The sequence below is a fragment of the Rhinopithecus roxellana genome, chromosome 16, assembly GCF_007565055.1.
Source record: "Rhinopithecus roxellana isolate Shanxi Qingling chromosome 16, ASM756505v1, whole genome shotgun sequence".
NCBI lineage: Eukaryota > Metazoa > Chordata > Mammalia > Primates > Cercopithecidae > Rhinopithecus > Rhinopithecus roxellana.
The window spans coordinates 9,237,356-9,250,830 of NC_044564.1; the positions used below are offsets into that span (position 1 = coordinate 9,237,356).

The window sequence follows — 13,475 nt, forward strand, 5'->3', positions numbered from 1 at the left end:
GGCAAAAGGAAGGGACCTTCTCATTCCAGCCTAGTCTCTGGATCTTCAGTTCTGTAACCAAAAATAGATTCTGATTTTCAAAATAGGCCGGGGCAGTGGCTCACACCTACAATCCCAGCACTTTGGGAGGCCAAGGCGGGCGGATCATGAGGTCAGGAGTTCGAGACCAGCATGACAACATGGCGAAACCCTCGTCTCTACGAAAAATACAAAAATTAGCTTGGCATGGTGGTGGGCACCTGTAGTCCCAGTTACTCAGGAGGCTGAGGCAGGAAAATCGCTTGAACCCGGGAGGCAGAGGTTGCAGTAAGCTGAGATCATACCACTGCACTCCAGCCTGGGCGACAGAGCAAGCGCCGTCTTAAAAATAAATAAATAAATAAATGACACCTCCGATGAAGAGGGCTCTGAAGCCATGTTCCTTCCTCTGCACAGTCTCTCCAGGGCAGGGTTTTCACACTACTGGTCCAGATGCCCATCAACATCTAGAGTCCTGGGCTAAAGCTGGGCACCGCTGACCTTGCATTATTTTGTGCTTTGTCCCTTTGTTCATTTATTTATTTATTTATTTATTTATTTATTTATTTATTTTTGAGACGGAGTCTCGCTCTGTCGCCCGGGCTGGAGTGCAGTGGCCGGATCTCAGCTCACTGCAAGCTCCGCCTCCCGGGTTTACGCCATTCTCCTGCCTCAGCCTCCCGAGTAGCTGGGACTACAGACGCCCGCCACCTCGCCCGGCTAGTTTTTTGTATTTTTTAGTAGAGACGAGGTTTCACCGTGTTAGCCAGGATGGTCTCGATCTCCTGACCTCGTGATCCGCCCGTCTCGGCCTCCCAAAGTGCTGGGATTACAGGCTTGAGCCACCGCGCCCGGCCTGTTCATTTATTTTTTAGAGCCTGGTCTCGCTCTGTTACACAAGCTGCAGTGCAGTGGCGTGATCTTGGCTCACTGCAGCCTCAACCTACTGGGCTCAAGCAATCCTCCTGCCTCAGCCTCCAAATAGCTGGGAATACAGGTGTATACCACCATGCACGGCTAATTTTTCTATTTTTTTTGTAGAGATGGGGTCTCACTATGTTGCCTAGGCTGATCTCAAACTCCTGGGTTCAAGCAATCCTCCCACCTCAGCCTCCCAAAGTGCTGGGATCACAGGGATACTCCCCCACACTTGGCCTTGTGCTTTTTCTTTTTTTTTTTTTTGAGACGGAGTCTCGCTCTGTCGCCCAGGCTGGAGTGCAGTGGCCAGATCTCAGCTCACTGCAAGCTCCGCCTCCCGGGTTTATGCCATTCTCCTGCCTCAGCCTCCCAAGTAGCTGGGACTACAGGTGCCCGCCACCTCGCCCGGCTAGTTTTTTTGGTATTTTTTAGTAGAGACGGGGTTTCACTGTGTTGGCCAGGATGGTCTTGATCTCCTGACCTCGTGCTCTGCTCGTCTCGGCCTCCCAAAGTGCTGGGATTACAGGCTTGAGCCACCGTGCCCGGCCGGCCTTGTGCTTTTTCTTAGTCATATTTATATTTATCTGACAGGTCAGGAAGTCAGTTGCTTGTGTCACGGACCAGTGCTCAGAAATCATGGAAAGGACAGAAACTGCCAGAGCTCTCCACCGCGTGACACAGCACCACAGGGCGACGTGCCTGCTGCAGACACCTGGTCCGGCGAGCCCAAGCCACCCTGTCCTGCACAACCCTGTACCACAGAAGCTGCACTGCCCAGAGGGAATCTCAGGTGCGGCCCTCAGCAAAGCCTGTGGGGACGGCCTCACACCTTCTGGTTGAAGGGCCACCGCAGCAGGGCGTCATTCGGGCCCTTCATCACCACAAAGAAGAGGGACAGGTGTGTTCCTCGCCCGGTGCCGTCGCCGTTCAGGTAGATACGCAGACACATCTTGTAGCCGTACCTGCTGGTGTAGAAGGCTGTGGAGGCAGGAGGGACACCTGGTGAGCTGACACTCAGCAAGGGTGGGGCAGGGCTCTTCCTGCCCGGCTGCCCTCCCCCAGGGACAAAAACACTCACAAAGAAACATTCAGGTTCTGGGGTGCAAAGAAAGTTTTTTCTCAAACTATGCAGTTAGTTTCCAATGAAAACAATTTCGTTTAAAAAAAAAAAAAAAGTAGTAATTAGAAAAATTAGAAAAAGTTTTTTTTTTTTTTTTTGAGACAGAGTCTCTCTCCTGTTGCCCAGGCTAAGTGTAGAGGCACAATCTCGGCTCACTGCAACCTCCACCTCCTGGGATCAAGCGATTCTCCTGCCTCAGCCTTCTGAGTAGCTGAGATTATAGGCGCCCGCCACCACACCCGGCTAATTTTTGTATTTTTAGCAGAGATGGGATTTCACCATGTTGGTCAGGCTGGTCTCCAACTCCTGATCTCAGGTGATCCACGCATGCTGGCCTCCCAAAGTGCTGGGATTACAGGTGTGAGCCACCGCGCCTGGCCAGAAAAAGCATTTTTTTTTTTTTTTTTTGAGGCGGAGTCTCGTTCTGTCTCCCAGGCTGGAGTGCAGTGGCGCAATCTCAGCTCACTACAAGCTCCGCCTCCTAGGTTTACGCCATTCTCCTGCCTCAGCCTCCGAAGTAGCTGGGACTATAGGCACCTGCCACCACGCCCAGCTAATTTTTTTTTTTTTTTTTTTGAGACGGAGTCTCGCTTTGTCGCCCAGGCTGGAGTGCAGTGGCTGGATCTCAGCTCACTGCAAGCTCCGCCTCCCAGGTTCACACCATTCTCCTGCCTCAGCCTCCCGAGTAGCTGGGACTACAGGCGCCCGCCACCTCGCCTGGCTAGTTTTTTGTATTTCTTAGTAGAGACAGGAGGAGGAGGGTTTCACCGTGTTAGCCAGATGGTCTTGATCTCCTGACCTTGTGATCCGCCCGTCTCGGCCTCCCAAAGTGCTGGGATTACAGGCTTGAGCCACTGCGCCCAGCCAAATTTTTTATATTTTTAGTAGAGACGGGGTTTCACCGTGTTAGCCAGGATGGTCTCCATCTCTTGACCTCGTCGTGATCCACCCACCTCGGCCTCCCAAAGTGCTGGGATTACAGGCGTGAGCCACCACGCCCGGCCCAGAAAAAACATTTTTAAGAATCCCAAATGTAACCCCCAAAACTTAAGAAGATGAGGAGAGGGCTGGGCGCGGTGGCTCACGCCTGTAATCCCAGCACTTTGGGAGGCTGAGGTGGGCGGATCACAAGGTCAGGAGATTGAGACCATCCTGGCCAACACAGTAAAACCCCGTCTCTACTAAAAATACAAAAATTAGCCGGGCCTGGTGGCGAACACCTGTAGTCTCAGCTGCTCGGGAGGCTGAGGCAGGAGAATGGCGTGAACCCGGGAGGCGGAGCTTGCAGTGAGCTGAGATCTGGCCACTGCACTCCAGCCTGGGCGACAGAGCGAGACTCCGTCTCAAAAAAAAAAAAAAAAAAAAAGATGAGTAGAGCAACATGGCAAGATCCACCAAATGCAGTGGTTGGGGCCTCGGCAGAGCTGCAGAGGGGACCCCTGACTGGCCCAGGGCTTAGGGTGGGCCCCAAGCCTGCCTCAGAGGAGGAGCTTGCTAGAGTGAACCCCGAAACAAGCAGAGTCCACCTCCTTCCCACCCAACGTGACACAGACGTGAACCATAGCCAGAACGCGGCAGAGGCTGCTTTCCAAGCCACATGACAGAGCCCCGCATGCACAGGTTTGAACACAGGGACCCCACCGTGGCAGCACCAGGACCAACCCTCCCCGTCCTTGTCCTCCACTGCGCGCCCTGGCCCGTCCTCCCTGTCCTCGTCCTCCACGTGTGCCGCACACAAACTGTGTTCACCAGCATTGCTTAAAGCAGATGTTCCACACAAACAGGTCCTCCTGCCCGAGTACCACCTCTGTGGCAGGGCCTCCACAATGCTGACCCTTCACCTCACACTTAGTACAGAGCTCCCAGCATAGACAATCGGCTGAGCCAAGCAGCTGCAGAGGGAAGGTCACCACCAGAAAGCAGTGCTGACTTTCACAGCTCTGGAGGAACAGGGCCACGCCCTGCAGGCTGCCCAGACCGTTCCCTCAAGTTTCCCCCAAAATAATCTGTCATTTTTCCAGTCTCAACTCCGAGAAGAAAGAGAGTGCGAGTTTTGTTTCTGGTCCCTGCTGAAGGCCTTGTCAGGATGCACCACAGAGAATATGGCGGCCCCTCTAGATGACGCTTGGGTCTCTTTCTGCCGGAGCACAGGAGCCATGGCCCCCGCTGCTCAGGGAGTTTCGCCAGCAGTGCTAGGCTAAGTTCAAACAGGAAAGGTGCCTACAATGTCTCAGTCTTGATCCTAGAACCTAAGATTCTATCACCAGGTTCACCAAGTCAGTGTGAAAATAAAGCCCACACGAGGGTGTTTTCTGAGCCATGTCAACAAAGGCCACAAAGGGAGTGTCCGAGTCGGGGATGAGATGATGGCTGGGGCCGCCACGAGGTCAGCCAGGGCCTCAAAGGACAGCAGGGGGGCCGCCTCTGTACTGCAGTGCCCGGAAGCACAGTCCTGGCAGGAGCCTGTGGCTGGGTGGCCACCACACAGCCCCTCTCCAGCAGCACCCTCCAGGGCAGACCCCACGAGCAGCCTCCCAAGAGAACTCGTAGTTGGGGGAAAAAAAAGGGACTGTGAGAAACACCCTCCCTGAGCTCCGTGTGGAAACTGAACCTGGGAGGGGTTAGACTAGCTCGGCCCCAAGGCCCTGGGAGGCATGTCCCACCCCCACGGCTACCCCCACCCGTCCTGTCTTCCTGGGAGCTGCGATCAGGCAGGAGAGCCTGTTGATGTAATGTCTGCTTTAGAGCCGTGTGCTGGAGGACCAGGCTGTGGGTGACGAGGGGCACACCCTGAGGGCAGGCAAAGCAGGAGGGCAGCCAGCCCAACCCCCCACCCCTACCCAACGGCACCCACTGGCCAGCCCATATTCAGCTGCCCCACTCGCTGCTCAGGGAGGCATAGCCGCTCCCGGTATCACTGGGGGGTCGTATCTCAGCCTCCCTTGGGAGCCGTCCCATGTGGTCACAGGGGTGAGGGGACCCAGCTGCCATGTAAACAGCAGCCGCAGGGAGGTGGGGGTCCTAGAACCATACCTGGGGAGAAGATGGCGGGTGTGCGGCCGGCCACAGCTTCCTGGCGCTTCCTGGCGAAGTCTGAGATCTTCCAGATGAAGACCCCATCGTAGGTGGATGCCTCCATCTCCAAGACCTTCTGCTCCAGGTCAGCCATCGCCAGATCCTTGAGGCCAATGCTCCTCTCCAGCTGCTGCACCTGCCGGGCGCCAAGACCACCTTCCCTCTTACTGGAGGGGTGTGGGCACGAGCCCGCCTCCCACACCCACCGATCTCCAGCAGGACAGTGGTCCTGGGCACCCCTGGGCTCTGTGTTTCTCACGTCCACTCCCTGCACAAAAGAACCCAACCCCACCCTGGCCAAGAGCGGGGGGCTCCAAGTCCACACAGAAGCTCCTGGCCAGCAAGCGTGCTCAGAAGCCACACCAGGCCTTGCACATCCCCATGGCTGACTCTGCTCTCCCATCAGAGAGAGGAGGCTCCCGCCCACGGCCTGGTCTCTATGACCTTCCAGGGTTTGGGTCCCTCACAGAACAGGACTCAGAAACGAAGGGGGCCAGAGCCTTCCATAGAAACCACGCTGGACTGGGGTTTGCAGATGGAGTTCTACACTGTCCAGGCTCTAAAGCTCCAGGACCTGCTAGAACCTGCTGGGGTGCAGACACTATCCCCCTTTACACTGTCCTCCTCATGGCTGGCCGCCCAGCAGGCACAGACCTTGTTACTCAGGGCTTCAATCTTGTCTTGGTCCAGCCGGTGCTGCCGGCTGCAGGCCTCGGCAGTCATGGCCACCCTCTCCACCTCCCGGTTCAGGACACAGACAATGTTCTCAAAAGTGGCCGTCTTCTTCTCCAGGTTCTCGCACCTCTGTAGGAGCTCTGACCCCGCATGGCTCTGGTCTCCCAAGAGAGGCTTTGCCTCCAGCACCGAGCTCAGGAGCATGGCCAGGTGCTCCCGCAGCCACTGTGCCTCGTGCTCTTGCTGTTTCTCACCCTCCACCTGCAGACACAGGGCAGGGAGGCTGCTGGCTCCACCCACCATTCAGCTCCCACCCGGGGACGCGGGCCTCAGAGCTGAGGAGACAGGCCAGAGTCAGAGATAGGGATGCCTGGGTGGCCTGGCCATGGCTGATCCTTCTCGTGCATGACAGACTGAAAGTCAGGTATGTTTAAAGAATATGAAGCTTGCTAGAGACCTTAGTTGCAGCCAGGCACCGTAGCTAGCAACTGTGATTCTAGCACTTCAGAAGGCCGAAGCGGGAGAATCATTTGGGCCCAGGAGTTGGAGACTAGCTGGGGCAACATGGCGAAAACCCACGTCTACAAAAATTTTTTTTAAATGAGCTGAGCATGGTGGTGTGTGCCAGTGGTTCCAGCTACTCCGGAGGCTGAGGTGGGAGGATCGCTTGAGCCCAGAAGGGTGAAGCTGCAGTGAGCCGAGATCATACTACTGCATCTCTGCCTGGCTGACACAGTGAAACCCTGTTTGGAAGAAAAGAAAAAAGGGACGGGACGGGACGAAGGGAAGAAGGTGAGGGGAAGGGAGAGGGGGAGGGACAGAAAGGAAAATAAAAGAAAAATAAAAGCAGCACACGATTTTTTAAAAAGTGACTCACGACCGGGCATGGTGGCTCATGCCTATAATCCCAGCACTTTGGAAGGCCAAGGTGGGAGGATCACCTGAGGTTGGGAGTTCGAGACCAACCTGATCAACATGGAGAAACCCTGTCTCTAATAAAAATACAAAATTAGCCAGGCGTGGTGGTGCACGCCTGTAATCCCAGCTACTCGGGAGGCTGAGGCAGGAGAATTGCTTGAACCTGGGAGGTGGAGGTTGCAGTGAGCTGAGATGGCGCCATTGCACTCTAGCCTGGGCAACAAGAGTGAAACTCTGTCTCAAAAAAAAAAAAAAAAAACCTACCCACAAGTTCCAGACAAGCCTGGCCAACATGGTGAAACCCCGTCTCTACTAAAGATACAAAAACTAGCCAGGCATGGTGGCACATGTCTGTAATCCCAGCTACTCGGGAGCCTGAGTCAGGAGAACTGCTTGAACCCAGGAGAGGGAGGCTGCAGTGAGCTGAGATGGTGCCACTGCACTTCCAGCCTGGGCAACAGAGTAAACTCTGTTTCAAAAATAAATAAATAAATATAAAAATAGGCCAGGCGCAGTGGCTCACACCTGTAATCCCAGTACTTTGGGAGGCTGAGGTGGTCAGATCACCTGAGGTCAGGAGTTTGAGACCAGCCTGGCCAACATGGTAAAACCCCATCTCTACTAAAAATATACAAAAATTAGCTGGGCCTGGTGGTGTGTGCTTTTAATCCCAGCTTCCTGGGAGGCTGAGGCAGGAGAATACTTGAACCCAGGAGGTAGAGGTTAACAGTGAGCCGAGATGGCGCCACTGCACTCCAGCCTGGGTGACAGAGCGAGACTCTGTCTCTAAAATAAAATAAAATAAAATAAAAATAAAAAGCTACCCACAGGGGGAAGGTGAAGGGGTGGAAATTAGGCCGCCTTAAACATACCTCATTTTATAGACCTGACTTTGCAATTAAATTATTTTCAAATTTCCGCAACAAAATTTAAAAATGAGCCAGGCGTGGTCATGCCTGTAATCCCAGCACTTTAGGAGGCTAAGGCAGTAGGATCACTTGAGGTCAGGAGTTTGAGACCAGCCTGGGCAACATGGTGAAACCTCGTCTCTACTAAAAATACAAAACTTAGCTGGGCGTGGTGGTGCACAGCTGTGATCACAGCTACTTGGGCCTTTCATTACCTACTTGGGAGGCTGAGGCACAAGAATTGTTTGAACCCAGGAGGCAGAGGCTGCAGTGAGCTGAGATCATGCCACCGCACTCCAGCCTGGGCGAGAAAGCAAGACTCAGCCTCAAATATAATAATAATAATAATAAATAAATAAATAAATAAATAAGAAAGACACTCTTAAAAAAAATCACAGTAAAAGAAACAAATGGACTTACATGTGTACCCAGCTAGAGGCACAGCCACCCAGAGAGCAGAAGGGCACTCAAAAGACAAACAGCTGGACGAGAGCTCGCCTCGCATCTGCTCAGAGACGGATGCTGCTGGGACCATGCCGTGTGCGGCATGGAAAAAGCAGGTCCCGGCTGAGCCTGGGGTGGGTGCCCGCATGGGGAGACCCTTTGTGCAAACGGGAAGCAAGCGTCGCCACAGACTCATGCTGTGTTCGCTCTCATTCCTCAACACCAAAAGGCCCAGAAACAAGGAGCACAGTGGTGGCAGCAAGCACCACTGAGGCCCAGGTGGTCTCTAAACAACCTCCCGCACAGGAAACCCGGGCTTCCTGGAGATGGCAGATGCCAGGTCGGAGCGGGAAACAGACAAGAACACGGAGAGGAGAAGACTATCCAACGCAGACAAAGAAAACGGTCCTTTTCACCGTTATTAGGAAGAAAACACAATACCTAAGGCCACACAGAATCAAGTCAGCAACTGACTCTAGTACAAATACCGTCAAGGCATCCCTGTCTCCAAGCAAGGAAGGTGCCTGCCCAGCGAGCTGGCCAGGGGAGGGTCTGCACCCACGGCCTGCCCCTCTCTAGCCATCAGGCACACACCTCAGCTGGGGGCCACCTCTGGGCCCAGTACTCCTCGAGGGTCCTGATCTCAAGGGGCTCCTGTTGTACAGGGCAAGACGGACAAGAGACAGAGACATGAGGTGCTGGCGACAGAGGGGCAGAGTCTGCAGGGGTGGAGCAGGGGGGTCCACCCGGAGAGACCCAGGCGCCTGGCCATTGTGCCAGTGTCCAAGTGCCTGGGGTGGGCACAAGTGGGCATGCCCAAGGAAGCTCAGGCCAGCGAGCAGGGCAGAGGAGATAGCCGAGAGGAGGGAAAGATCACAGGAGCAGGCCGCTCTGAATGAGAAGCTGTGAGGAAGAGTTGTGATTGATTTCCAATTGTGAACAGGCCAGAGCGGAAAAGAACGGGGCTCCCATAAGCGCCTGAGCCTGGGTCCCAGTGATAGATGAGGACGACGTGGACAGGGCAGTGACGGCTGGGGGATGGGGGGTCCAGGTGTCCAGGAACCATTTGAGGGCAGACGAGATCTCTTGTCAGCCTGAACGTGAAGTGTGAGGCGAGAGGAGGGGCCCGAGTGCTTGCTGGTGGCGGAGGGCTTGGTGAGAGCCGCTGGGTTAGAGTGCTGCCCTTTTCTGTGTGAGATGGGGGCAGGGAGACGGCAGCCAAGAAGTGGTCGTGGCGAGCTGGCTGGGTACATCTGAGATGTGCACTCAACACCCAAGGAGGCTCAAGGCAACAGGTGGGCACACGCATTGGGCATCCTCAGAGACAGGTGGCAGTCAAAGCCAGGCACTACGACGCCACCAGGAGGATGGGAGTGGACAGGGCTGCCAGCCCAGAGACCAAGCTGGGGACACTCAGACAGCCCGGGGTGGGAGGCAGTGCTGCAGAGGAGGCTGAGGAGCAGCCGGAAGGAACCCAGGAAGCGCTGGGCTGGAGGCAGTGAAGACCACGCCCAACCTCAGACCCCCAGACTCACCGTCTCGAGGCAGCCGATGGCGTGGAATCTACAAGGGACCCGACACTTGCCACAAGTCTTGACGTGGTCCTGAAACTACAAGGGAATGGCGTCACAGTGCCACCTTTCTCTGTTCTGATGCATTTCAGCACTTCCACACAGACCACAGTGATTTACACAGAGGGTTACATGACCTGCCCCATTGGCCTCTTCACTCTCACACCGAATGAAACCCAACAGCCCATTTCCAAAGTAACATGTGCACACACCCGTGCACACACCTGTGTGAACATGCACACTGTGCCACTAACTGAGATGGGCAAGCGTTTCGGGACACCTGTGGAGACCCCAGCTTGTGTGTCACATGGCACGCCTGTCCTTCTATCACAGTCCACAGGACATGCAGTGCTGAGGCCCCAGGGCCTAGGTTCAAAACCCAGAGTCAAACACCCACTGCTCACCTGGTGCGCGGTGGTGCAGGATGACACGGACACAACATGAAGCAAAACGTAAAATCCAGAAAGGGGCCAAGCGCACACAGACACTCACATATGACACGAGCATCGAACCAGGGAAGAAACAGAGCCCAACACGGTGGTATCTGACACCAGTCTAAGGATGCGGGAACAGCCCGAGGAAAAACATGAAACCCAAGTCCCTCCTCCATTGCCCAGGTGACATGGCAGGTGTGTCGCAGCCCTGGGTGTGAGAAAATCAAACCCACAAACATCAGACGCAGCACAGGATTCCCACATACCCGGGAGGAGGGAAACGGTCCTAACTGTGAATCAGTTTCCAGAAACAGTAACATAAGAACCTTGCACAATTCCCCCCAAAACAAACAAAAAACCAAGAACACCATTAAGTGGGCAGGAGTCATAAACAGCAAGAGAAGCACAGATGTGCTTGGTCACACCACAGCTTGGGAAGTGCCCATCAGAAGCGCCGGGAGAAAGGATGCTCATCCCTGATGGAAGACGGCAGAGTGTTTGCACAGAGCCTAAGCACACCCTCCCTTACACCTTAAATCAGCTCTTAGTGACTCACGACCAATACAACGTGAACCCTGTGTCAATAAAAAACATCCGGCCAGGCGCGGTGGTTTAAGCCTGTAATCCCAGCACTTTGGGAGGCCGAGACGGGCGGATCACGAGGTCAGGAGATCGAGACCATCCTGGCTAACACAGTGAAACCCCGTCTCTACTAAAAAATACAAAAAAACTAGCTGGGCGAGGTGGCGGGCACCTGTAGTCCCAGCTACTCAGGAGGCTGAGGCAGGAGAATGGCGTAAACCTGGGAGGCAGAGCTTGCAGTGAGCCAAGATCGCGCCACTGCACTCCAGCCTGGGCGACAGAGCGAGACTCCATCTTGAAAAAAATAAAAAATAAAAAATAAATAAAAATAAAAAACATCCATGCATATTCAGTGCATTTTTCCCTGAACATTTCCAGTCTACGGTTGGCTGGATCCATGGTGTGGACCCGCGACACAGAGAACTGATGTGTTTCTCACACGTCATAGTGGCAATGGTGCTCCCACAACGCTTATGGAAATGCAAATTTCTGAACTACCGCACAGTGCTGCGCACGGGGAGCCTGACATATTTCCCTGTGAGGTCTCAGAATGCACTTTTTTTTGCAGTTTTCGCTTTAGTGCCATGTAACCATTTTACAAAATTACAAAACCTTTTTTTTTTTTTTTTGAGACGGAGTTCCTCTCTTGTTGCCCAGTCTGGAGTATAATGGCACGATTTCAGCTCACTGCAACCTCTGCCTGCCAGGTTCAAGCGATTCTCCTGCCTCAGCCTCCCGAGTAGCTGGGATTACAGGCATGTGCCACCACGCCTGGTTAATTTTTGTATTTTTAGTAGAGACGGGGTTTCACAATGTTGGTCAGGCTGGTCTCGAATTACTGACCTCAGGTGATTCTCCCACCTCGGTCTCCCAAAGTGCTGGGATTACAGGCATGAGCCGCTGCGCCCAGCCCTTTTTTTGCGGAGGAGGTGGGGGAGGGGCGGGGACAGAGTTTCCGCTCTTGTTGCCCAGGCTGGAGTGCAGTGGCTTGATCTCAGCTCACCACAACCTCCGCCTCCGAGGTTCAAGCGATTCTCCTGCTTCAGTCTCCCGAGTAGCTGGGATGACAGGCATGCGCCACCACACCCGGCTAATTCGGTATTTTTAGTAGAGACGGGGTTTCTGCATTTTGGTCAGGCTGGTCTCAAATTCCTGAGCTCAGGTGATCCGCTCACCTCCGCCTCTCAAAGGGCTGGGATAACAGGCGTGAGTCACCGCGCCCAGCCTTTTTTTCTTTTTTAAGAGCAATCTTTAAAACTCAAAAGCAAAATGAAACAAATGTGCCTCCGTGGCATACTGAGACAGCCGCCTGCCCAGAGATGCTGCTTCGAATGACTTATCACACAGAAACTCAATACAGACTCTAAAAGCAAAGAGAACTAGAAAGAGAACTTCATCATCATATAATTCGCCATGGATCACAGTCAGTGCTACTGACACTGTTCTTATGTATAGCAATGTCAACAGGAACCATGACTTTCTGTAGAAACATGGAAGTTGGGTAAGAATCTGAAATGCAAACACCAGTGTGAACCCATAATGTATTTTCTCTTAAAATAAAGCAAGGATCCCTGTGCTGTCACTGAAGTATTTTCGGATGAAACACTGGGCTGCGGGAAGAAGTGGAGGCAGGAATGAAACAGAACTGGCACTGGACACCCCCCAGCTTGAGCTGCAGCAGGGCCCCAAGTTCTAACGCACTCTCTTTCCTCTGTCCAGGCTCAGAAATTTCCACCACAGGAAGCTGAAGGAGAAGAGGCCAGGAATCTGGCGTGTGTGCAGCATGCTGGGAATGGGGGTGGGAGCCCCCAGGGAGGGTAGGTGTGAGAGAAGGCGCTGCTGGAAACGAGGAGAGACAAGTCCCCCCAGGCTGCCCACCTGGGCCATCCATGGAGCTGAAAGCCAGCTGGGTGCCTGGCCTCTGTAAGCCTCAATTTCCTCATCTGATAAAGGGTGCCCTAGGGTTCCTGTGAAGGCGAGAGGGCAACCCCCAGGCCCCTAGGAAATGCTAAACACCGCCCGCCCGTGGTTCCTGCCAGCGTCATCATGAAGGGGCAAACAACTCATCAAACAAAAGGTGTCCGTGACCGCCGAGGCTTCTGGGCTGTTCGGCCATGAGGCCCAGGCCCACTTCTGTCCAGCGAGCCCCACAGGCCAGCCTCCAAAGGACCAGGTCCCAACACACACCGCCCCATGCTTGGCTCAGCCCTGCACATGTCCCAGGCAGCAGTGAGGAACCCAACCAAGCCGTGAGAGCGTGGTCACCAAGAGAGGCTCCAGCAAAACCAGCAAAGATGGAGAGGAGGGGCTGGGAGGACGAGACACAGCCTGAAGGGAGACAGCTCTGGTGCCTCTGCACAGCTCTGACTGATAGACAGCAGGCCAATAGTTTACATCGTCAAAGAACAAAAGCAAATCTTTTAAAAAACCTCACATTTTAAAAGAACCCGAAGCAAATGAACTACATACCACATCTAACATAAACTCAAAGAAAAAATGTATTCCAATTGACCTCAGAACATGGTATGTGGACCCTATGTCTTGGTAAGATGTACTTCCAAGAACAAAAAGAGCTGTGAAGAAACAGGTGGCCTCATCACCAGAAGTCACGTTGCTGATTTTTGTTTATTGTTTTTTTGAGATGGAGTCTCATTCTGTCCCAGGCTGGAGTGCACTGGTGCGATCTTGGCTTATAGCAACCTGTGCCTCCCGGGTTCAAGTGATTCTCCTGTTTCAGCTTCCCAAGTAGCTGGGATTACAGGAGTGCCTGTGCCACCACACCTGGCTAATTTTTGTATTTTTAATAGAGAAG

At 53.9% G+C, this 13,475-nt stretch overlaps 1 protein-coding gene across 4 annotated transcripts in view; it reads right to left on the minus strand.

The window, feature by feature from the left end:
* Positions 1 to 13,475, minus strand: part of TRAF2 (TNF receptor associated factor 2) — a 45,378-nt gene that overhangs the window by 1,495 nt on the left and 30,408 nt on the right. For all 4 annotated transcript variants that reach the window (XM_030919697.1, XM_030919698.1, XM_010372691.2 and 1 more), the window contains 4 exons: positions 9,612 to 9,686; positions 5,786 to 6,067; positions 5,090 to 5,267; positions 1,766 to 1,914 (listed from right to left, as the gene is read on the minus strand). In XM_030919697.1, coding sequence (XP_030775557.1) covers positions 1,766 to 1,914; positions 5,090 to 5,267; positions 5,786 to 6,067; positions 9,612 to 9,686 — 684 coding nt within the window. The remainder of the gene's footprint in view (positions 1 to 1,765; positions 1,915 to 5,089; positions 5,268 to 5,785; positions 6,068 to 9,611; positions 9,687 to 13,475) is intronic.